Source organism: Biomphalaria glabrata, chromosome 13 (assembly GCF_947242115.1).
Source record: "Biomphalaria glabrata chromosome 13, xgBioGlab47.1, whole genome shotgun sequence".
In the NCBI taxonomy this organism is placed as follows: domain Eukaryota; kingdom Metazoa; phylum Mollusca; class Gastropoda; family Planorbidae; genus Biomphalaria; species Biomphalaria glabrata.
This window is the reverse complement of record NC_074723.1, coordinates 27,362,889-27,389,149: the sequence shown is the minus strand read 5'-3', so window position 1 is coordinate 27,389,149 and position 26,261 is coordinate 27,362,889. Positions and strand designations below refer to the sequence as shown.

General features: G+C 38.5%; 1 protein-coding gene across 4 annotated transcripts in view; it reads right to left on the bottom strand.

Annotated features, from left to right (window-relative positions):
- Positions 1–26,261, bottom strand: part of LOC106071580 (ephrin type-B receptor 1-B-like) — a 138,454-nt gene that overhangs the window by 23,280 nt on the left and 88,913 nt on the right. For all 4 annotated transcript variants that reach the window (XM_056007531.1, XM_056007533.1, XM_056007532.1 and 1 more), the window contains exons 8-9: positions 25,856–25,983; positions 25,563–25,771 (exon numbers count right to left, since the gene is read on the bottom strand). In XM_056007531.1, coding sequence (XP_055863506.1) covers positions 25,563–25,771; positions 25,856–25,983 — 337 coding nt within the window. The remainder of the gene's footprint in view (positions 1–25,562; positions 25,772–25,855; positions 25,984–26,261) is intronic.

Below are 26,261 nucleotides of genomic sequence, written 5' to 3'. Positions count from 1 at the left end.
TACACCAATGTACAGATAGCTTGGCGGACCAATGTACAGATAGCCAAGCCGGACCAATGTACCATAGCCTGGCCGGACTTTGTACTATACATCTTCATGCTTGTAGTTCGTTGGTCAAAGGAACTACGTAACTTAGAGACTATTGTTCCATCAGACAGATACTATAAGATACAAATGTCTTTAGAAACCATAATCTTCAAATACAAAAACAAAATTTAATGCTAGGACAAATTTGTACAAAGGCTCCTTCTTCCCTAGTGCTATTAGAGCTTGGAATGGGTTGCCTGAGCTAGCCAGGAAAACCGAAGACCTTGCAGAATTAAAGTCATTGGTTAACATGTATGCCTAGATGCATGACGCGTAGGACATAATCATCTTCTTTATTGAAGTAACATCTCTATTATACAAGATAAGGATAACGAGGGTGTTGTGGTCGACCTTGCCAATGACCGACAGGAAGGTACAATGGGAACTCTGCAACTTCAGTGTAGATTAGCAAGTGAAAAGTTCAAGGGAAAAATAGAGAGAAATATTTTAGTTCTCAATCAAATCATTCATTATGAGCAAATCTCATCAAACATTGTGATGGCCAGGCCAGTGTTGGACAGACTTGCAGGGGGAGACGATGCATCAAGCAGTTTTGGTTTTGAATCCAATGTATAGGCCAGTGGCAAGCATAGACTATTCTCGATGACCAAACAACTGGTTCCATGGAAGTAGATTCTCTATTGAACACTTAGTGTTGGGCAACGGCTAACAAGGTTTTAAAATACAGATTTAAAAATAAAAGGTCTCTCCAAAGGAAGACGGGTCTAGTCTCAACGTGTGTTCATTAGACTAATGATGCTAGCCAAAGTTTCCGTTGGATGTACTGTAGTGAGACAAGTGGAGCAGTTCTTGGATGCTCTGTACAAATACCTCGCCACACTGTTTCTCTTGGACTAATGGTTCATCAACACCACGCACACTTTGGCGCGCAACAGGCTCACACAACTGATGGGAGAGTGGGCAGACAAGGAGTGAGGGCAGTATATGTGAGAGAGAGAGCATGAGTGGGAGGAAGTGACGGAGGGAGAGAGAGAGAGAGGACGGATGAAAAACAGCATAAAGCGAGCACTCATAAGAATATATCGATTACTGTCTTGGGCTCAGTATTTTGAAGGCCTGTGGAAGTTTCTATTTTGTACGCGTGTGAACTAATCAATACACCCATCAGCATGCAGACAATCAAACTTGGACAAACAAACAGTAGACTAGATGTACCATGCACGGGACGCTCTGGTGCCTTTATTAGATCAACTGAAAGCAATACACACACACCACGCCAGATGACGTGCGGTACACGCCTGTCCAGATTTCGAGGCCTGCCAGCCTCCACTGTCTGAAGAAAGTCCCTAAAACAAAACTCAAACGCTATGAAACGAATGAATGGTTGTTGGACTGGGATGTATCACGTGCGCGGACTTCTCAAAATAACTTCAAAATGCCGGGGAAGAAATCAACTCCGTAATTCCTTGTAATAAACAAGGATAGAATCTACATCTATACAGTGCAATATTCAAATCAATGAATCAAGTGTCAGTCGTACTGAGACACTAAGTTACAAGCTCCTAACTTATTTGTACCCAAAGTTGACAACTAACAAGGAATTCCTTTGAAATCTAAACACAGAAGTCTAAACACCTGAGCAAACAAGAAACTTGATGAGTTCAATAAGAAAGCTACCAAGTGAAGATCATTTCATCTTACCAGCACATAATACACACTGGTATCTAGCCATATATATAAACTTATTATTTGCCTACCCTGCACGTACTACGCAACAGATTTACTTAAAAAAAAAGAAGCTGCTTGTGAGAGTAAAAACACTTTGCAGATTTAAGTTTTACAAATAAAAGAATTCGCCCAGACAGACACAACCAATAGCGGATTATCCCTACGAAGGCCACTAACAAACAAATAGCCCAAACAATGACATCAGCTATAGCTCCTCCTTCGTTAGCTAAGCTAGACTTTGAATCAATAAGAAACTTTTCAGACTTTGTCATCTATGGCGCTATGGGGGCAGGTGATGTAAAGCTCATCTGTTTCTATAGTCGATGGTTGACGAAGGTGTCATGTGGCCAGCACAACGATCAACCACCTTTACTTCCAGAACGTAAGTTAGGTGGCCACTATGAGCTGGACTAAATGACGTCATAAAAAATACCAGGTTTCCCCCAGATTCAAACACCATAGTCCCTCCATTCGAAAGCCAACCGCTTTACCATTCAGCCACCACTTCTAATGGTTTGATATTTTTTTATTTAGTGTACAAACAGTAAGTACTATTGAAAAGAAAACATATTGAAGCAATGTAATGCTAGAACAAAGTGCAGTGCCAAGTGTTGTCATTGGCTGAGATCTTCCTAATACGTCTGAATATTTGCTGACAGCTTTGGTGCTAATCTAGGCAGACCAAAAGTGTCCCACTTCACTGTTAGTTCACAGGCCTATACATATTTGAAAGGTGATCAGGTGCACGTCACGAAACACTTCAAGTTTGGAGTGAAGTCTAATACACTTATGTGGCCACAGAAATGTTCTAAAGGAAACTGACTGGGGGAAACAGGATTGAATCTCATGTTATCTTCTACATCTTGTGTGTTATGGTTATTTCACTGGACTATCAATCACTGCATGCAGATAAATTATATCAATTCAAATACAGCCATGCGAACAGACTAACCGTTATAAATGTTTAAAAAAACATTTGAAAAATCTTTTTTTTTTTTTTTAAAGCCATGGTTTAATTCCGAATTGGCGGCCAGCCATTGATTTCTTCCAGCCTGCGTGCAACATATCACTATCAATGGCACGAATTTGTAGTGGACACATGGACGCATGCGCAAGTGAATCGGAAACGTCCCGGTGCACGTGGGAAGTAAATCCCTTCAGTTGACTCACACTATAGTGACGGGAGGGGGAATAGGAGGCCAGGGTCGGAATGAAATTCAATACACACAGAACTCTTGTCATTACAAGAACAAAAACTATGGCAGACGTTAACAAGCAGACGTCACGAAAATTTCTTACTGCCTAGACTGGTCTAGACTATACAATTGTAAGTGCACCGCATTGCTTCTTATCATCTGGAGTGTTGGTGACATCCATACTACTCGTTGGGCACGTGAGTACACTGGAGATGACATGAGTACACTGGAGATGACATGAGTACACTGGAGATGACATGAGTACACTGGATAGGACATGAGTACACTGGAGATGACATGAGTACACTGGATATGACATGAGTACACTGGATATGACATGAGTACACTGGATATGACATGAGTACACTGGATATGACATGAGTACACTGGATATGACATGAGTACACTGGAGATGACATGAGTACACTGGAGATGACATGAGTACACTGGATAGAACATGAGTACACTGGATAGGACATGAGTACACTGGATAGGACATGAGTACACTGGAGATGACATGAGTACACTGGATAGGACATGAGTACACTGGATAGGACATGAGTACACTGGATAGGACATGAGTACACTGGATAGGACATGAGAACACTGGATAGGACATAAGTACACTGGATAGGACATAAGTACACTGGAGATGACATGAGTACACTGGATAGGACGTGAGTACACTGGATAGGACGTGAGTACACTGGAGATGACATGAGTACACTGGATAGGACATGAGTACACTGGAGATGACGTACACTGGAGATGACATGAGTACACTGGAGATGACATGAGTACACTGGAGATGACATGAGTACACTGGAGATGACATGAGTACACTGGAGATGACATGAGTACACTGGATAGGACATGAGTACACTGGAGATGACATGAGTACACTGGATAGGACATGAGTACACTGGATAGGACATGAGTACACTGGATAGGACATGAGTACACTGGAGATGACATGAGTACACTGGATAGGACATGAGTACACTGGAGATGACGTACACTGGAGATGACGTACACTGGAGATGACGTACACTTGAGAGGACATGAGTACACTTGAGAGGACATGAGTACACTGGAGATGACATGAGTACACTGGAGATGACATGAGTACACTGGAGATGACATGAGTACACTGGAGATGACATGAGTACACTGGATAGGACATGAGTACACTGGAGATGACATGAGTACACTGGAGATGACATGAGTACACTGGAGATGACATGAGTACACTGGATAGGACATGAGTACACTGGATAGGACATGAGTACACTGGAGATGACATGAGTACACTGGATAGGACATGAGTACACTGGATAGGACATGAGTACACTGGAGATGACATCAAATCCAGGTGTTGGGGCACATTGAGTTGGCAGCTAAATAATACTACTTAATAAAACGAATACAAGCAGCCAAGTGTGAACATGGCATGTGACCCTAAGCGGTTTTGTACAGTATCGAGGTCATCTTTCTTATTATGTAACATGTACATTTATGTTACAGTTTTCAATGAGACAGATGAAATAGAAAGGGGAGAGAGAGAAAAACAACGAAAAAATACGAAAGAGAAAAAAAAATATTGACAAAGAAAGAACAAGATTACAAAGACAGTTTGTGTGGAAACAAAAACTCAAAATCGGCCCCCGAAGTGGTCTGCTCAGACGGGTTTCAATATTTTCAGAAAGAATATTAGAAAAGTATGAACTACAAACTATCAACAACTACAACCCTATCCCCGTCGATACAAAAGACCAGCCGTGTTCGTGTCGAATGTGTTGCCGATACTGTTGACTTACGACTTAATACCACAGGATATGGAAATTTATTAATGTTATTATTATTGCATTCTTAATATTCATATGTATTCAATGAACTGATAGTTATGAAGATATAGTTAAATCCTAGGTATCACCTACAAAGACCGCATCACGAATGAAGAGATTGGTCCCCTCAAGATGACCTGCTAACTACTGTCAAAAAACGTAAACTCAAACTCTATGGTCACATCACAAGGTCTTCAGGGTTCGCAGAGACTTTCCTTCAGGGAATAATGCCAGGAAGAAGATGAAGAAAACAGAGAAAGCGATGGGAAGACAACATGAAAGAATGGACAGGCTTGTCAGTGATTGAAATTCTATCAAATGCAAAGGACAGAGAGGAATGGAGAAAGATGGTTGACAGATCTAGTGTGTTGCCCCAACGGTCCTACGGGAAGGTGAAGTTAAATGTGAACCTGGCTGAATGATTATCTAATTGATGTAATTGTTTTGTAAAAGGCCAATCTCTCATTTAAAGCCCCAACACATACAACTTTTCTCTAAATATGAAAAAAAAAAAACAAAAAAAAAACAAGGTTACAAAGACTGTGTGAATCACAAACTCAAAATCGGCTCCGAAGTGGTCCGCCTAGAGTCTTCACCAGGATTCGAACACGGGACTTTCAGTTCCAAGTGCTATACCCCTCAGCTACAGCATCTCCATGTATTCATTTAGCGTACACTTATTTTTTTTAAATAATAATTTTTTAACCTTATCCATATATTCAAATTTAATAACATGTCACAATGTAATAAAGAGAAACTAAAAAAGATTTATTCTTCTTACAAAATAAGATAAATTGGCAACACGAAAAAAAAATGTTGACCTAATTTACAGATGACAAGATTTTCCCCAGTATTCTATTCAATGAGTTAGTTAATAAATGGAAAATCTATTTTATAATGATCCATTGACACTTTTACCATTGTGACCTTAGTTGCAAATGTTTTGTACCAATGAGCGAATCTATGAATGAAGCTTGATTTATTCATGAAGAAGTCCATGACCTTTTAAAAAGAGTTACCTCCCCTGAAATTTTTTTTATTGAAAAGTGGTGTAATTTTTGAAAAATCTGGTTGCATATATAATTTAAAAAATTAGATGGTTCACTTTCGGAAAAGAAAAAAGTAGCCGTTGCATCACAACTTTGAATGATCTAAAATATCACGATGTCCGATTTTCATTTTCTCTTCTGAGACCTAAGCGGAACGAACGGACGGACGGACAGACATGCCTCACAAAACTAATAGCGTCTTTTCATGGTGTCGGATTTTCAATATCTTCTCGAGTTTACGAGATCTAAACGGGACGGACGGACGGACAGACAGACCACACACACACAAAATAAACCAAACAAATTAATAAAAAAAAAAGCAGAGAAATCCTAAACACTACGTTACTTAAATCCAGAGTTTGACTACGTTTCCACTAATCACTCAACAAATAGCACGTGACCTTTAACACAACAACTGGGCAGGGTGTCGGTTTAATCACAAGAACCCCTCCCCATGCCCGGTCCCACGCAGAGACGCCATAACTCCTGAGGGAAGACTAGGAGAAACTGGTGTAATCCTTCACTGTCAAGACGAGTGTCCCAACCTCTGACACTCTCCACACTATCATGTGTACAGTCAAGTCTTCAAAGCTCTTCGTATAGGAATATATCGACCTAGATTTAGAGCAAGAGCTAATCTATTCAATGAGGCCGATATAGTATCTTATTTGATCTTATAAAATGCAGACGCTACTTCAAAAAAAAAGATGATTACGTCCTATGCGTGTTCCTAGCCAATCTAGTCATGCATGTTAATCAATGACGTTCTACGAAGTCACAGGTTTTCCTAGCTGGATCAGGCAACCCATTCCATGCCCTAATAGCACTAGGGAAGAGGTAGCGTACAAATTTGTCCTAGCATATATGGAACGAGGAATGTGTCGATAAACCAAAAGGTAGGCAGTAGATCATCTGAAGTTCGACCTCACCAACTGTCTACGCTATTCAAATTAATTGGACTCAAAGTGGGACATTGGTATTTAGGAAGTACTTTTGTAGTTAGTATTTCCGCTTGGTGAAAAGTCACTTGATACACTTAAAGAGAGGTTCAGTGTCCACTTGAAGGACTTACACAGCGGACACATCCAGCACTCAATTGACCAATTCAACAATTTATCGTATTTGACCACAAAACAGATAGAAATAAAGACTACTAATGATACTAATAAATACCACACGATGAAGTATAAAAAGATAAAGAGTCTTTGTGAAGCAAGACAGTCGGTTGTATTGAAATGTTCTATCTCCAAGTTCTGTCAGCCTTCACTAGATAGCATTCACTCAGGCACTCAATGTGCATCTTCGCCAAAATAATCAATTTCAAAGTAATTTTCTGTTAGGGAGAGTGACCTGTTGATTCCTAGGACATAGACATAGTGATTCTATTCTAATGGTATATCCACCAAGAACGTCTCAACGTGAGTGAAAGAATGCCTACAAGAGGTTTTGTATTTGTGACTAGCTATTGACGGAATCAAAAGTGAGGTCAACAATCAGGTCTTAAGTCATACGTGTACAGACATAGTCTGTCTATTGCTTGTGACAGGCTCAGTCAAAAGAGAAAGATGCGGATACATACATATTGACTTAGGTTTCCAAGACGTATTGGAGAGAGAGAGAGAGAGAAGAGAGAGAGAGAGAGGGGATGACGAGTGATAGAATTGGGAGATAACGAGGCAGTCTGGCAATTAGGCACGAGAAGTGTCTAGTTTAAACCATGGCTGATGGCATGCGTGAGCACGTCGATAAACAAGTCCAGCAGGACAGAGCGGCCACAATCAACCAGTACGACAGGACAACAATACAGACTGGACGAAACACAAACGCGACGTGTGGGACACTCTATGCTAACGAGAAGGCATCATTCCTTCACTTGAAGGAAAACGTCATGACCATCATTAGCTGAGTTTCAGGTGTAGGTAACACTTTGAAACCATTGACAGACAACTCTGTTCATACTTCAACGAGTGTATCTTCTGAAAGTAACAGACAACAATGGACACAGCTTTAATAATAATAATAATAATAATCTTTATTATCCGTAAGGAAATTTGTCTTACAATTTGTGCATTACACCAAACAAAAACCATTATAACTATAAGAAACCAAAGTGTACATTCACACCAGACTCACTCATAATTTACATGTGACAAAGTTTATACCAGATTGTTCTTATTTAATGATTTGATTGCCAGGGGAACAAAAGAGTGTTTGTGTCTGTTTGTCTTTGCTATCGGTGTCTTGTATCTCTTTTGTGATGGTAAAATCACAAAATCCTGACATTAACTAATCCATGGGCATAAAGAGTATCGAGTTTTTATAAAATGTTCCCAACCAAATCTTTCATTTCAGCATGGAAAGGGCTGCCTGATTCATGGAGCGTCAACCGACTTAGTAAATGTTACAATGTATTGTTACGTTCTCCTCCTAATCAGGCCTTCTGTAAACACTGCTAAACACAACACAGCACATGATCGAACTTGACAACAAGAGCCCTGGTTAATCTGGTACTTTAATAATGAGTGACTAAGTAGAAGACAGCCAATACTAGACTATTGGCAACACATCAACAACTAAAATGTTACATTGTACATCACCGTACACAACTAATAAACTCTACTGTCTCTATCTCTTCCTGGACTCTTTAACACTTGAGGACTCCACCAGGACCGACTTCATGGTCGACTCAAAGTCCCGGTCTCCTCCGTGTCCTGTCTTGAACTGCCGCTTGAACTGTGTCTCTCGTACACGCTGGCATTCGATCACATGACCATAACAATGGTCATATTTGCTTGTAATCGTAGTACTGTCCCTTGTCCATGGCCCCGCTGACCTGAGTGATTTGCCTGAGTTCACGTGTGTGTCAGCTGAACCTATAGTTAACCCTACCGCGCCGCCAATAGGGTTATAACAGTATATTGAGAACTAAATTAACACATGCATAAACTTTGGTCGAAATAATCTTACAAACAACTTGTCTGTCCTGTAAGATCAACTTGCTTCAAATGAACATCTAATATTTTGTTTCTTGGTTAGAAATCTGTTCCCAATGTTCCTTTCCGGTCTCAAAAGTTACGAGCTAAAGTAAAGAATTGTTTGATGTACAAGTCTAAACACTTGCAAGCTGTGCACCAGATGTGCACCACCATGGATGGAGATGAGTAAGTCCCCTGGAATTCCTGCTTCCAGAATGTATCCAATCAAACTTAGTGTTTCAAGTGATTTCCTTTCTACATAATAGAGCTACATTGAGAAACAAAAGAGCATCAAGTTTAGACCTAGATCTAGATCAAACTGTGTCTTGGCTAGAAGTCCTCAGTGAGACCATAGAAGAAAATATTAAACTTTAGAAACAGTAATTAAAAAGGATCATAAGACTTCTAACGTAGGACACATCAGGAACACAAAGGACTTCCTACGTTTAAACACATAATTCTGAAAACTTTCAAAAAAAATTACTATGGTCCTATCTTGAGTCAAGTCAATGATGTCCTACCTTGAGTCAAGTCAATGATGTCCTATCTCGAGTCAAGTCAATGATGTTCTATTTTGAGTCAAGTCAATGATGTCCTACCTTGAGTCAAGTCAATGATGTCCTTTCTCGAGTCAAGTCAATGATACTTGCTATAAGACCAATATACACAGGGAGGGAGTTCAATCAAACGAGATTGGATGAATGCTAGAGGAGATAAAAGTGGCAACCCTAACACAATATTTAGTGTTACATCGTAAGTCAATCAACTAACTGCTTGTCAGGAGACTAAGTAACTAGTTGAATCAGTCGGTCTCTTGTTACAGGGACAGATACAAGTTACATTTGTTGTTACTTTAGATCAACAATTCTCTTTGGCATTACAGACTGGAGGTAGGTGTAAACGTCTGGAATATGGGCTGTTACTAGAACACCTGTGAATGAATTACGGTATATAATATATAAAGTAAAAAAAAAAGTCAAGTTCACCTTTCCGATGATGTAAAGGTCATCAGTTTCTGTGGCCCACGGTTAACAAGGGTGTAATGTGGCCAGCACAACGACCGACCGCCTTTACATTTCCCCAACTAATGTCAGGTACCCATTAGAGCTGGGGTGGACTCGGAGGCGCCCAAAGATCACGAAATTAAAAGTCTTCACTAGGATTCGAATATATATATATATTTAATGTTTAAAGTAACAAGATGTCATGTTGTATTATCGCTAAAAAAAAAAAAAAAGAAATGGACTACTAGACACACGAAGTCTACAGCCTGGCTGACAGAAACTCCACTCTACAGACTGCCCCACGCCTATTTTAGACTCCAGTCTACAGACTGCCCCACGCCTATTTTAGACTCCACTCTACAGACTGCCCCACGCCTATTTTAGACTCCAGTCTACAGACTGCCCCACGCCTATTTTAGACTCCAGTCCACAGACTGCTCCACGCCTATTTTAGACTCCAGTCCACAGACTGCCCCACGCCTATTTTAGACTCCAGTCCACAGACTGCCCCACGCCTATTTTAGACTCCAGTCCACAGATTGCCCCACGCCTATTTTAGACTCCAGTCTACAGACTGCCCCACGCCTATTTTAGACTCCAGTCCACAGACTGCCCCACGCCTATTTTAGACTCCAGTCCACAGATTGCCCCACGCCTATTTTAGACTCCAGTCTACAGACTGCTCCACGCCTATTTTAGACTCCAGTCTACAGACTGCCCCACGCCTATTTTAGACTCCAGTCCACAGACTGCCCCACGCCTATTTTAGACTCCAGTCTACAGACTGCCCCAAGCCTATTTTAGACTCCAGTCTACAGACTGCCCCACGCCTATTTTAGACTCCAGTCCACAGACTGCCCCACGCCTATTTTAGACTCCAGTCCACAGACTGCCCCACGCCTATTTTAGACTCCAGTCCACAGACTGCCTAACGCCCACACCACACTCCAGTCTACTCCCTATGGAAAGCAGAGGATAACCCATTCATTTTACAGACTAGAGGCCAGGCTAAGAACAATCTCTAACTTGTGTACCAGGGGACAAAGAAATTGACCAATAAAGAGATCTGAAATCTTGTAAGAACCTGTCTTTCGCCGTGGCCTAATTCTCCCAGAGAAAGTAGAAAATGATAGGAAGCTGCTATTTGATAAACAGCTCAGGACATTGATTGGAAGACAGCTGATGTGAAGATTACTGAGCGATCCATTGAACTCATCAAGTCATCAAACAGAATCAACTCCCTTGTACTAGCCTCTAATAGCACTTTATACACACACTATGATCACGCCTATACAAATATACTGTAACATGAGCAGACTTTATATAACACACATGACCAACTTCATATACACACTACAACATAATCAAGCTTAAAAAACCTTAGCACATAATCACGTTACTGCACACATATTGCAACATGATCACACTAATATACGACATCATGATCACACTAATATACGACATCATGATGACACTAATATACGACATCATGATGACACTAATATACGACATCATGATGACACTAATATACGACATCATGATCACACTAATATACGACATCATGATGACACTAATATACGACATCATGATGACACTAATATACGACATCATGATCACACTAATATACGACATCATGATCACACTAATATACGACATCATGACGACACTAATATACGACATCATGATCACACTAATATACGACATCATGATCACACTAATATACGACATCATGATGACACTAATATACGACATCATGATCACACTAATATACGACATCATGATCACACTAATATACGACATCATGATCACACTAATATACGACATCATGACGACACTAATATACGACATCATGATCACACTAATATACGACATCATGATCACACTAATATACGACATCATGATGACACTAATATACGACATCATGATGACACTAATATACTACATCATGATCACACTAATATACGACATCATGATGACACTAATATACGACATCATGATGACACTAATATACGACATCATGATCACACTAATATACGACATCATGATCACACTAATATACGACATCATGATCACACTAATATACGACATCATGATGACACTAATATACTACATCATGATGACACTAATATACGACATCATGATCACACTAATATACGACATCATGATCACACTAATATACGACATCATGATCACACTAATATACGACATCATGATGACACTAATATACGACATCATGATGACACTAATATACGACATCATGATCACACTAATATACGACATCATGATGACACTAATATACGACATCATGATGACACTAATATACGACATCATGATGACACTAATATACGACATCATGATGACACTAATATACGACATCATGATCACACTAATATACGACATCATGATGACACTAATATACGACATCATGATCACACTAATATACGACATCATGATGACACTAATATACGACATCATGATGACACTAATATACGACATCATGATGACACTAATATACTACATCATGATGACACTAATATACGACATCATGATCACACTAATATACGACATCATGATCACACTAATATACGACATCATGATCACACTAATATACGACATCATGATGACACTAATATACGACATCATGATCACACTAATATACGACATCATGATGACACTAATATACGACATCATGATCACACTAATATACGACATCATGATCACACTAATATACGACATCATGATGACACTAATATACGACATCATGATCACACTAATATACGACATCATGATGACACTAATATACGACATCATGATGACACTAATATACGACATCATGATGACACTAATATACTACATCATGATGACACTAATATACGACATCATGATCACACTAATATACGACATCATGATCACACTAATATACGACATCATGATGACACTAATATACGACATCATGATCACACTAATATACGACATCATGATCACACTAATATACGACATCATGATGACACTAATATACGACATCATGATGACACTAATATACGACATCATGATGACACTAATATACGACATCATGATCACACTAATATACGACATCATGATCACACTAATATACGACATCATGATCACACTAATATACGACATCATGATCACACTAATATACGACATCATGATGACACTAATATACGACATCATGATGACACTAATATACTACATCATGATGACACTAATATACGACATCATGATGACACTAATATACTACATCATGATCACACTAATATACGACATCATGATGACACTAATATACTACATCATGATGACACTAATATACGACATCATGATGACACTAATATACTACATCATGATCACACTAATATACGACATCATGATCACACTAATATACGACATCATGATGACACTAATATACGACATCATGATGACACTAATATACTACATCATGATGACACTAATATACGACATCATGATGACACTAATATACTACATCATGATCACACTAATATACGACATCATGATGACACTAATATACTACATCATGATCACACTAATATACGACATCATGATCACACTAATATACGACATCATGATGACACTAATATACTACATCATGATCACACTAATATACGACATCATGATCACACTAATATACGACATCATGATGACACTAATATACGACATCATGATGACACTAATATACTACATCATGATCACACTAATATACGACATCATGATGACACTAATATACGACATCATGATCACACTAATATACGACATCATGATGACACTAATATACGACATCATGATGACACTAATATACTACATCATGATCACACTAATATACGACATCATGATGACACTAATATACGACATCATGATCACACTAATATACGACATCATGATCACACTAATATACGACATCATGATGACACTAATATACTACATCATGATCACACTAATATACGACATCATGATCACACTAATATACGACATCATGATGACACTAATATACGACATCATGATGACACTAATATACTACATCATGATCACACTAATATACGACATCATGATGACACTAATATACGACATCATGATCACACTAATATACGACATCATGATGACACTAATATACGACATCATGATCACACTAATATACGACATCATGATGACACTAATATACTACATCATGATGACACTAATATACTACATCATGATCACACTAATATACGACATCATGATGACACTAATATACGACATCATGATGACACTAATATACGACATCATGATCACACTAATATACGACATCATGATGACACTAATATACTACATCATGATCACACTAATATACGACATCATGATGACACTAATATACGACATCATGATCACACTAATATACGACATCATGATCACACTAATATACGACATCATGATGACACTAATATACGACATCATGATGACACTAATATACGACATCATGATCACACTAATATACGACATCATGATCACACTAATATACTACATCATGATGACACTAATATACGACATCATGATGACACTAATATACGACATCATGATCACACTAATATACGACATCATGACGACACTAATATACTACATCATGATCACACTAATATACGACATCATGATGACACTAATATACGACATCATGATCACACTAATATACGACATCATGATGACACTAATATACGACATCATGATGACACTAATATACGACATCATGATCACACTAATATACGACATCATGATCACACTAATATACGACATCATGATGACACTAATATACGACATCATGACGACACTAATATACGACATCATGATCACACTAATATACGACATCATGATGACACTAATATACGACATCATGATGACACTAATATACGACATCATGATCACACTAATATACGACATCATGACGACACTAATATACTACATCATGATCACACTAATATACGACATCATGATCACACTAATATACGACATCATGATGACACTAATATACGACATCATGATGACACTAATATACGACATCATGATCACACTAATATACGACATCATGATCACACTAATATACGACATCATGATCACACTAATATACGACATCATGATCACACTAATATACGACATCATGATGACACTAATATACGACATCATGATCACACTAATATACGACATCATGATGACACTAATATACGACATCATGATCACACTAATATACGACATCATGATGACACTAATATACGACATCATGATCACACTAATATACGACATCATGATGACACTAATATACGACATCATGATGACACTAATATACGACATCATGATCACACTAATATACGACATCATGATCACACTAATATACGACATCATGATGACACTAATATACGACATCATGATGACACTAATATACGACATCATGATCACACTAATATACGACATCATGATCACACTAATATACGACATCATGATGACACTAATATACGACATCATGATCACACTAATATACGACATCATGATCACACTAATATACGACATCATGATGACACTAATATACGACATCATGATCACACTAATATACGACATCATGATCACACTAATATACGACATCATGATGACACTAATATACGACATCATGATGACACTAATATACGACATCATGATCACACTAATATACGACATCATGATGACACTAATATACGACATCATGATGACACTAATATACGACATCATGATCACACTAATATACGACATCATGATCACACTAATATACGACATCATGATGACACTAATATACGACATCATGATCACACTAATATACGACATCATGATGACACTAATATACTACAACTGCCCCATCATCGCTTGCATTTGACATTCTAGTGGAGTTACTTAGTACTACTGTATATTGAGTTAAATTAACAGTGTCCTTGTCTTTTGTTTTCAGATTTCGTTCAACACTATTATGGAACCAACAGTACAGAACTAGATTTTATTCTGACGATATTTTTTACGAACTCAATAATTGTCTTAATAATTAATTTAATGTTCATAGTTAATTTAGCAACTATCCGTGCCCTTGTTGCTTTGTAACATTTGTCATGTGTTCTCCTCTTCTAGGAATAAGTGTGCAAAATTGATGAAAGTGGGAAGCGTGGTCGAGAGGCCAAGTGCGCTTGAACTTGGCTTGTCTTGGCTACCTAGAAGGGGGCTCGAGGTTCGACACCCGACTCGGGCAGAGTTGCGTTTACTGAGTGCCTAAAGGCAGCACGGAAATGAGATTGGACCAAAGCACTATGAGCATGCTATAAGCATGAAAGTAGCGCTCATAGACATAAATAAATATAGACTTGCCGATAATAGAGTTTTATGAAATGAAAATTTGTGACTTGCATTTCTGTGTACTTTATTTATGTCTAGGAGTTTTGTTTCATCTCTAAGACTGAAGATCATGCAATTTTTCAATTTTTCAGAATTCGGAAATCCGAATACAATAGATATACATGTTTTCAAGTTACATGAAGTTATTTTTTTTTCCAGTCTATATTTATTTATGTCTATGGTAGCGCTATATAAAAAAAAAGCTTAAAAAAAAAAAAAAAACAACTAAAAGATTCCGAGAGTGGGAAGTTGGAGAATAAAAGATTTTACCCAGACAGACAGAGTGACAGAGCGAGTAGAAAAAAGGTTTTGTAAACTGATGATTGCCGTGACGTTAAGATGTTTTCTTTCTCAAATTGAAGGAAACCAAAAAAGAATGAAGAGTTAGTCTCTCACTTTGTTTCAGTCAGAAGTTAGAAAGAAACACTTTATGCATGGAGAACTCTAGAGAGACTTGCAACAAGCCATTTGCAAAAAAATGCAAATATTTGTTATGTGTTAAATATCAGCTTATATTGAAAATTTAAACAAGTTACAAAGACAGTTTGTGCTCTGAATGAAAAGTTTACTCCTTTAGGACGTAAAGAACGTGTCGTGATGTAAAGAAAAGAACGTGTTGTAACGTAAAGAAAAGAACGTGTTGTAACGTAAAGAAAAGAACGTGTTGTAACGTAAAGAAAAGAACGTGTTGTAACGTAAAGAAAAGAACGTGTTGTAACGTAAAGAAAAGAACGTGTTGTAACGTAAAGAAAAGAACGTGTTGTAACGTAAAGAAAAGAACGTGTTGTAACGTAAAGAAAAGAACGTGTTGTAACGTAAAGAAAAGAACGTGTTGTAACGTAAAGAAAAGAACGTGTTGTAACGTAAAGAAAAGAACGTGTTGTAACGTAAAGAAAAGAACGTGTTGTAACGTAAAGAAAAGAACGTGTTGTAACGTAAAGAAAAGAACGTGTTGTAACGTAAAGAAAAGAACGTGTTGTAACGTAAAGAAAAGAACGTGTTGTAACGTAAAGAAAAGAACGTGTTGTAACGTAAAGAAAAGAACGTGTTGTAACGTAAAGAAAAGAACGTGTTGTAACGTAAAGAAAAGAACGTGTTGTAACGTAAAGAAAAGAACGTGTTGTAACGTAAAGAAAAGAACGTGTTGTAACGTAAAGAAAAGAACGTGTTGTAACGTAAAGAAAAGAACGTGTTGTAACGTAAAGAAAAGAACGTGTTGTAACGTAAAGAAAAGAACGTGTTGTAACGTAAAGAAAAGAACGTGTTGTAACGTAAAGAAAAGAACGTGTTGTAACGTAAAGAAAAGAACGTGTTGTAACGTAAAGAAAGTTTCGTGATGTAAAGAAAAGAACGTGTTGTAACGTAAAGAAAGTTCCGTGATGTAAAGAAAAGAACGTGTTGTAACGTAAAGAAAGTTCCGTGATGTAAAGAAAAGAACGTGTTGTAACGTAAAGAAAGTTCCGTGATGTAAAGAAAAGAACGTGTTGTAACGTAAAGAAAGTTCCGTGATGTAAAGAAAAGAACGTGTTGTAACGTAAAGAAAGTTTCGTGATGTAAAGAAAAGAACGTGTTGTAACGTAAAGAACGTGTTGTGACGTAAAGAACGTGTTGTGACGTAAAGAACGTGTTGTGACGTAAAGAACGTGTCGTGATGTGAAGAACGTGTCGTGATGTAAAGAAAAGAACGTGTTGTAACGTAAAGAACGTGTTGTGACGTAAAGAACGTGTTGTGACGTAAAGAACGTGTCGTGATGTGAAGAACGTGTCGTGATGTTAAGAAAAGAACGTGTTGTGACGTAAATAACGTGTCGTGACGTAAAGAACGTGTTGTGACGTAAAGAACGTGTTGTGGTGATGATGTTTTTCTTGACTCTTCTGCAATCTTTTTATCCTCTATTCCCAATTGAGTTGAATCCTGCTAAGAGAGAGAGGGGGAGAGGCAGAGGCGGGTGATTTGTGATTTAATTAAAGTGAGATGTTCAAATGGTCCACCTCGTTCAAGAAAACAAATAAGGACAGAACAAATTACACACTGTGTGTGTGTGGCCAATTTAATTTCAAACAAGACATAATTAATCTTGGTCTAGAGCTTGAGGTTTCCATCTCACAATGTACTCTCCTATGTGTAGATCTAGTAATAGAACACAAAACACATGGACATTGTTGTACTATCATGGACATTGTTGTACTATCACGATATCAGCAGCCAGAAGCTCAACGGTTACTTTAGCCATATAGGGAGTATAACAGTAGCACTTACACTGGTCTATAGATAGCACAGGCTCAGCACTTACGCTGGTCTATAGATAGCACATGCTCTGCACTTACACTGGTCTATAGATAGCACAGGCTCTGCACTTACACTGGTCTATAGATAGCACAGGCTCAGCACTTACACTGGTCTATAGATAGCACAGGCTCAGCACTTACACTGGTCTATAGATAGCACAGGCTCAGCACTTACACTGGTCTATAGATAGCACAGGCTCAGCACTTACACTGGTCTATAGATAGCACAGGCTCAGCACTTACGCTGGTCTATAGATAGCACATGCTCTGCACTTACACTGGTCTATAGATAGCACAGGCTCAGAACTTACACTGGTCTATAGATAGCACAGGCTCTGCACTTACACTGGTCTATAGATAGCACAGGCTCTGCACTTACACTGGTCTATAGATAGCACAGGCTCAGCACTTACACTGGTCTATAGATAGCACAGGCTCTGCACTCACACTGGTCTATAGATAGCACAGGCTCAGCACTTACACTGGTCTATAGATAGCACAGGCTCAGCACTTACGCAGGTCTATAAATAGCACATGCTCTGCACTTACACTGGTCTATAAATAGCACAGGCTCTGCACTTACACTGGTCTATAAATAGCACAGGCTCTGCACTTACACTGGTCTATAAATAGCACAGGCTCTGCACTTACACTGGTCTATAAATAGCACAGGCTCTGCACTTACATTGGTCTATAAATAGCACAGGCTCTACACTTACACTGGTCTATAAATAGCACATGCTCTGCACTTACACTGATCTATAAATAGCACATGCTCTGCACTTACACTGGTCTATAAATAGCACAGGCTCTGCACTTACACTGGTCTATAAATAGCACAGGCTCTGCACTTACACTGGTCTATAAATAGCACAGGCTCTGCACTTACACTGGTCTATAAATAGCACATGCTCTGCACTTACACTGGTCTATAAATATGTATTGAACTTAGTTTCGGAAACACTTACTATATTGTTTTGATTTGCACTCCACTCCAACATCTGGAGTGCGCTCAAAGTGTGAGGAGAAGGTCAGCTAGAGAGTTTCTTGATGCCCCAACGCACTTGGCAACTATAACAATTCCCTAGTTTCCTATGGGATTCGAACTCGAGATTTTCAGTTTGCCAGCCAAGCAGTTTAAACTTCTCAGCCCTATGCTGTTCTGAGATGTCTCAATAATCTTAAAAACCTACAAAGCATGCATAACATTATGTTAGAAATTCGGGTACACATCTTTCTATCCCAGACTCCTCAGCAAGTGTTCTTTTTCTAGCATCACTTCAGTGTTGCGTCACTTCTTTATCATTTCCTCCTGTCAGACTGACACAAGAGAATCTCCTCCATTGATTTCTAGTTCACTCCACTGTTTGCCCCTTCTCATCCCTTGTTTTTTTTGTGTCACTTCTCTTCATCTGTAAACTGGTTGAGTCACCTTCTGTCTAGCAATGGTCTCTCCCTCAAGTCCCTATGGAGCTGCACGTTACAGGACGAACTCTAGCCACAGACTGACTAGCAAAGTCTTCAAGCAGACTTACTGGAAGTTATAACAGAGGTATAACAAACCAACCTGCTGGAAGTTAGAACAGAGGTATAACAAACCAACCTGCTGGAAGTTAGAACAGAGGTATAACAAACCAACCTGCTGGAAGTTAGAACAGAGGTATAACAAACCAACCTGCTGGAAGTAAACAGGAATAACAAACCAACCTACTTGGAAGTAAACAGGAATAACAGACAAACCTACTTGGAAGTAAACAGGAATAACAAACCAACCTACTTGGAAGTAAACAGGAATAACAGACAAACCTACTTGGAAGTAAACAGGAATAACAAACCAACCTACTTGGAAGTAAACAGGAATAACAAACCAACCTACTGGAAGTAAACAGGAATAACAAACAAACCTACTGGAAGTAAACAGGAATAACAAACAAACCTACTGAAAGTAAACAGGAATAACAAACAAACCTGCTGGGAGTAAACAGGAATAACAAACAAACCTGCTGGGAGTAAACAGGAATAACAAACAAACCTACTAGAAGTAAACAGGAATAACAAACAAACCTGCTGGAAGTAAACAGGAATAACAAACAAACCTACTGGAAGTAAACAGGAATAACAGACAAACCTACTGAAAGTAAACAGGAATAACAGACAAACCTACTGGAAGTAAACAGGAATAACAGACAAACCTGCTGGGAGTAAACAGGAATAAAAAAGACTAACCTAATGGAAGTGAAAATACAGGAATAACAGACAAACCTGCTGGAAGTAAACAGAAATAACAGACAAACCCACTGGAAGTAAACAGGAATAACAGACAAACCTACTGGAAGTAAACAGGAATAACAAACAAACCTACTGGAAGTAAACAGGAATAACAAACAAACCTACTGGAAGTAAACAGGAATAACAAACAAACCTACTGGAAGTAAACAGGAATAACAAACAAACCTACTGGAAGTAAACAGGAATAACAAACAAACCTGCTGGAAGTAAACAGAAATAACAGACAAACCCACTGGAAGTAAACAGGAATAACAGACAAACCTACTGAAAGTAAACAGGAATAACAGACAAACCTACTGGAAGTAAACAGGAATAACAGACAAACCTGCTGGGAGTAAACAGGAATAAAAAAGACTAACCTAATGGAAGTGAAAATACAGGAATAACAGACAAACCTGCTGGAAGTAAACAGAAATAACAGACAAACCCACTGGAAGTAAACAGGAATAACAGACAAACCTACTGGAAGTAAACAGGAATAACAAACAAACCTACTGGAAGTAAACAGGAATAACAAACAAACCTACTGGAAGTAAACAGGAATAACAAACAAACCTACTGGAAGTAAACAGGAATAACAAACAAACCTACTGGAAGTAAACAGGAATAACAAACAAACCTGCTGGAAGTAAACAGAAATAACAGACAAACCCACTGGAAGTAAACAGAAATAACAGACAAACCTACTGGAAGTAAACAGGAATAATAGACAAACCTACTGAAAGTAAGCAGGAATAACAAACAAACCTACTGGAAGTAAAAAGGAATAAAAAAGACTAACGTAATGGAAGTGAAAATACAGGAATACTAAACATTATGAAGCTAGTATAGAGATGTTAGATAAAGATTACTAGATACATATTTAAGATTTTATCAACCGTTTAAAAAAAAACACATAACTATTGAGCAGAATGACTAAGAATCCCATTGTATCAACCTATTGAAGATGTGTGAGGGTCACATGATAGATGGATCTAGTCAACAGGTTAAAGACAAGCCTGTGTAAGATCTACAATAATTGATTGACTGCTTCCTTAGTACTAGAACAACATCAAGCAGGCTTTCAGTAGAGTCATGAACTCTGTGGTAGAAACTGTTCCAAGTAGTGGAGTCCGCAAAGCATAACCCCCCCCCCCCTTCCCAACCTTAGTAAAAAGAACATACTCTTTCTTGTACAAGCCTAGTTCAGTGTACATGTACTCAAACTTTCTTGTACAAGCCTAGTTCAGTGTACATGTTCTCAACCTTTCTTGTACAAGCCTAGTTCAGTGTACATGTACTCAAACTTTCTTGTACAAGCCTAGTTCAGTGTACATGTACCCAACCTTTCTTGTACAAGCCTAGTTCAGTGTACATGTACTCAACCTTTCTTGTACAAGCCTAGTTCAGTGTACATGTACTCAACATTTCTTGTACAAGCCTAGTTCAGTGTACATGTACTCAACCTTTCTTGTACAAGCCTAGTTCAGTGTACATGTACTCAACATTTCTTGTACAAGCCTAGTTCAGTGTACATGTACTCAACCTTTCTAGTACAAGCCTAGTTCAGTGTACATGTACTCAACCTTTCTTGTACAAGCCTAGTTCAGTGTACATGTACTCAACCTTTCTTGTACAAGCCTAGTTCAGTGTACATGTACTCAGCTCCGTGTTACAAGTTGTAATGACATTCTTACTTGAATGCTCATGCTTAGATAGGCGATGTGTGTGCAATACCAGCATGCCACTCATCACACTAGCACCTAAAGCTAGTATCTACATCTTCATGTTCCTAACTGTTTGATAGCATAGATGTTCAGCAGCTGCTCCAGACAAGGTTTGACTAAATAAAACAAATGACCTGAGGCCTGCTCAACTTGAGGCCTACATTGAATGGATCAGTTTCCGTGACTTCAATTAATTGTGGCTGGTGTTTGAAGGGCTGCACCCGTTCCAACAGCAATAAATCTCTGACAGAGTTCATAGCATTCCAGCGCACACTCGGCCTAGGTTTGTGTGTGTGTGTGTGTGATGACTGGACGTTTCAGGGTGTAGGTTACAATGTGCTGCCAACCCAACCAAACATACACACACACATACTGTACACCATTAAACCAAACAAAAGGTGTCCATCAAATTAGTTCAAAATGACCTACACACACATGAGTATATATTGCTATCAGCTTCATTTAAGTTTCAGATGTGTTGAACTCAATATGTTTTGTTTGATAACACAACAGTCACATGAACTCAATATGTTTTGTTTGATAACACAACAGTCACATGGACTCAATATGTTTTGTTTGGTAACACAACAGTCACATGGACTCAATATGTTTTGTTTGATAACACAACAGTCACATGAACTCAATATGTTTTGTTTGGTAACACAACAGTCACATGGACTCAATATGTTTTGTTTGATAACACAACAATCACATGGACTCAATATGTTTTGTTTGATAACACAATAGTTACATGGACTCAATATGTTTTGTTTGATAACACAATAGTCACATGGACTCAATATATTTTGTTTGATAACACAATAGTCACATGGACTCAATATGTTTTGTTTGATAACACAACAGTCACATGGACTCAATATGTTTTGTTTGATAACACAACAGTCACATCATGGACTCTATATGTTTTGTTTGATAACACAACAGTCACATCATGGACTCAATATGTTTTGTTTGATAACACAACAATCACATGGACTCAATATGTTTTGTTTGATAACACAACAATCACATGGACTCAATATGTTTTGTTTGATAACACAACAGTCACATGGACTCAATATGTTTTGTTTGATAACACAACAGTCACATGGACTCAATATGTTTTGTTTGATAACACAACAGTCACATCATGGACTCAATATGTTTTGTTTGATAACACAACAGTCACATCATGGACTCAATATGTTTTGTTTGATAACACAACAGTCACATCATGGACTCAATATGTTTTGTTTGATAACACAACAGTCACATCATGGACTCAATATGTTTTGTTTGATAACACAACAGTCACATCATGGACTCAATATGTTTTGTTTGATAACACAACAGTCACATCATGGACTCAATATGTTTTGTTTGATAACACAACAGTCACATCATGGACTCAATATGTTTTGTTTGATAACACAACAGTCACATCATGGACTTAATATGTTTTGTTTGATAACACAACAGTGTGACAGCTGACTTCATTCTTCTTGTATTTCCTATCTCTTAGTGCACACTTTGAGGCCCCCCCCCACCTCCCCAAGTGGATTGATTTAGTTCATGCTCAGATAATTCCCAACCAATGAGTAAGGCTTGTTAGCTAAGTTGTTAAAGTGTTCTGTCCAATAAGCGAATGTCATGGGTTTGATGCCCTAAATTAGTATTTCTTTATTTTTCAAAGATATATAAATAATAAATGTTTGGTTTTGTTTCAACATAAAGTAGGAATTGATTTTTTTTAAACATATATATTACTTGCTCCTAATCTACAAGAACTTTTCATAATTCGGAAATCCGAATACAATAGTTATACATGTTTTCAAGTTACATGAAGTTACTTCCTTCGGCCAGTCTATATTTATTTGTGTCTATGGGCACAAGTCACTATGAATGACACACCCTGAATGTTCTCATGTCTTACTTTCAAAGGCCGACTCCATTACTCAGGTTGCTTTCTACATCCATGCACGTGCAGACAAGTGAATCACTAGTGGCCAACCTTATTCTCTCTCAGGGCCATTCCGACACACACGCCTGTTACGGGCCACCCGATAGAACCAAGTTTCTACAGCCTCTATATATACTGAGGGGTCAGATGGCATGAGCCGGATGTAGCACTTGGGTCACAGATTGGGTATCACTGCAGTAAACGATTCACTCAACCCAACATACATGTGCATTGATTCCAAGCAATGAATGATTTGAACCAGGTCTATAGGAAGTAGATTTAGGTGTACTGTCGCAATAATGAACCGATTCTAGCCAAAATACAAAACAAACAAGTATACCAGTCCAGCGTTCTCTTTGTGAAATAAGAAGACATAAGACATATTGAGCGACATGGGCGTTCCCCACCACCCCGAAATTACATCTCCCCCCTCACCCCCTCCCCGCGAAGGACAATAAATCAACCCAAACACAATATCAGCTGTTGCTTGGACTAACGTGAAAGAGTGCATTCCAACTAGATTGATGTGGAACTTTTTATTGACAACACACACACATTGGACTGGAGTATCAAGCAACATACACACTGGAGCTCACAGTCAATACTAAAAGAGGGTGCCTAACTTTCTTCTAATGATCACCAAGTCCTGGAACTAGCAGCCACCAGTTTCATAGACCCCAATTAGAAAAGAATGTGTCAAGTAAGTTACAGGCCCAAGAAGGTCAGTGATTGACAAGCTATAGACCCACCCATGGAGACATCTAGTTAGTATTGGCTGTCCCTAACATTGACTAAGCTAAGTCAAGTAGATGATGTGTGCAGAAATAAAGGTTTCAAAAAAGTCTAGAGTTTATAAATAATAATAAAGGTTTTCTTCCAGTGAGGAATAGAGTACTTCACGTGGCTATGCAGTCCCAGCTGCGACCTACATATTTTGCTACAGCAGCGCAGACACCTAACTGTTGTCCGGCAGTGGTCGATTGAGGTTCTCTATCATTATATAAGAGTCTTAATCTGTATTTATTAATTGCTATGAATGTGTCCAAAAGATAGATAAACTTACCAAAAAAATATATTCCGTCTGTAACATGAATTCTGTGAGAGTGAAATTTTGAGTCAGAGAGTATTTCATGATAGCACTAGCCTCATCACCTCTCGGGTAATAACGTATCTGGTACTGCAAGACACGAGACTTCATGGAAGACGGGATATCCCAGCCAATAGTTAGATACTTGGGGCCGATACTCAGTTTGCGGACATTCATCACCTTCCCTGTGAAAGGATATCAAGTTTGAATGCACAGCAAGTATTGGATGGCCAAACAAGATCCTAACCTAGAAGTGAAAAGTGACTTACCCAAAGACTGAGTGACAATGTTGACAGAGACTGACTGAGCTTGAGTACCGCTGACACTGGTCACTCCGTTTTCAGAATAGATGATGACCTCATAGGTTTTACCACCTTCAAGCCTGCTCAGCGTCACTCTGGGGATGACATAGACATGAGGAGAGTTTCAAGCCCTAGACTAAACGGACATGTCTACAACAATCAAACTTTATTGCTTCTGAACTGGGACTCCACTATTTAGCCCTGTCAAAGCAGATGGAAGAGTCCAGACGAAACAAAAACTACCACCAATTTTTCTCAGGACTCTGAGGACTCAGTTATGGCGCCAACCCCCCCCCCCCCCCCCCACTATATTTAGGTTAATGGTGTTCGTTCTCGCACCCACCCCCATTTTGACGTATTCTGAGCTTCAGAA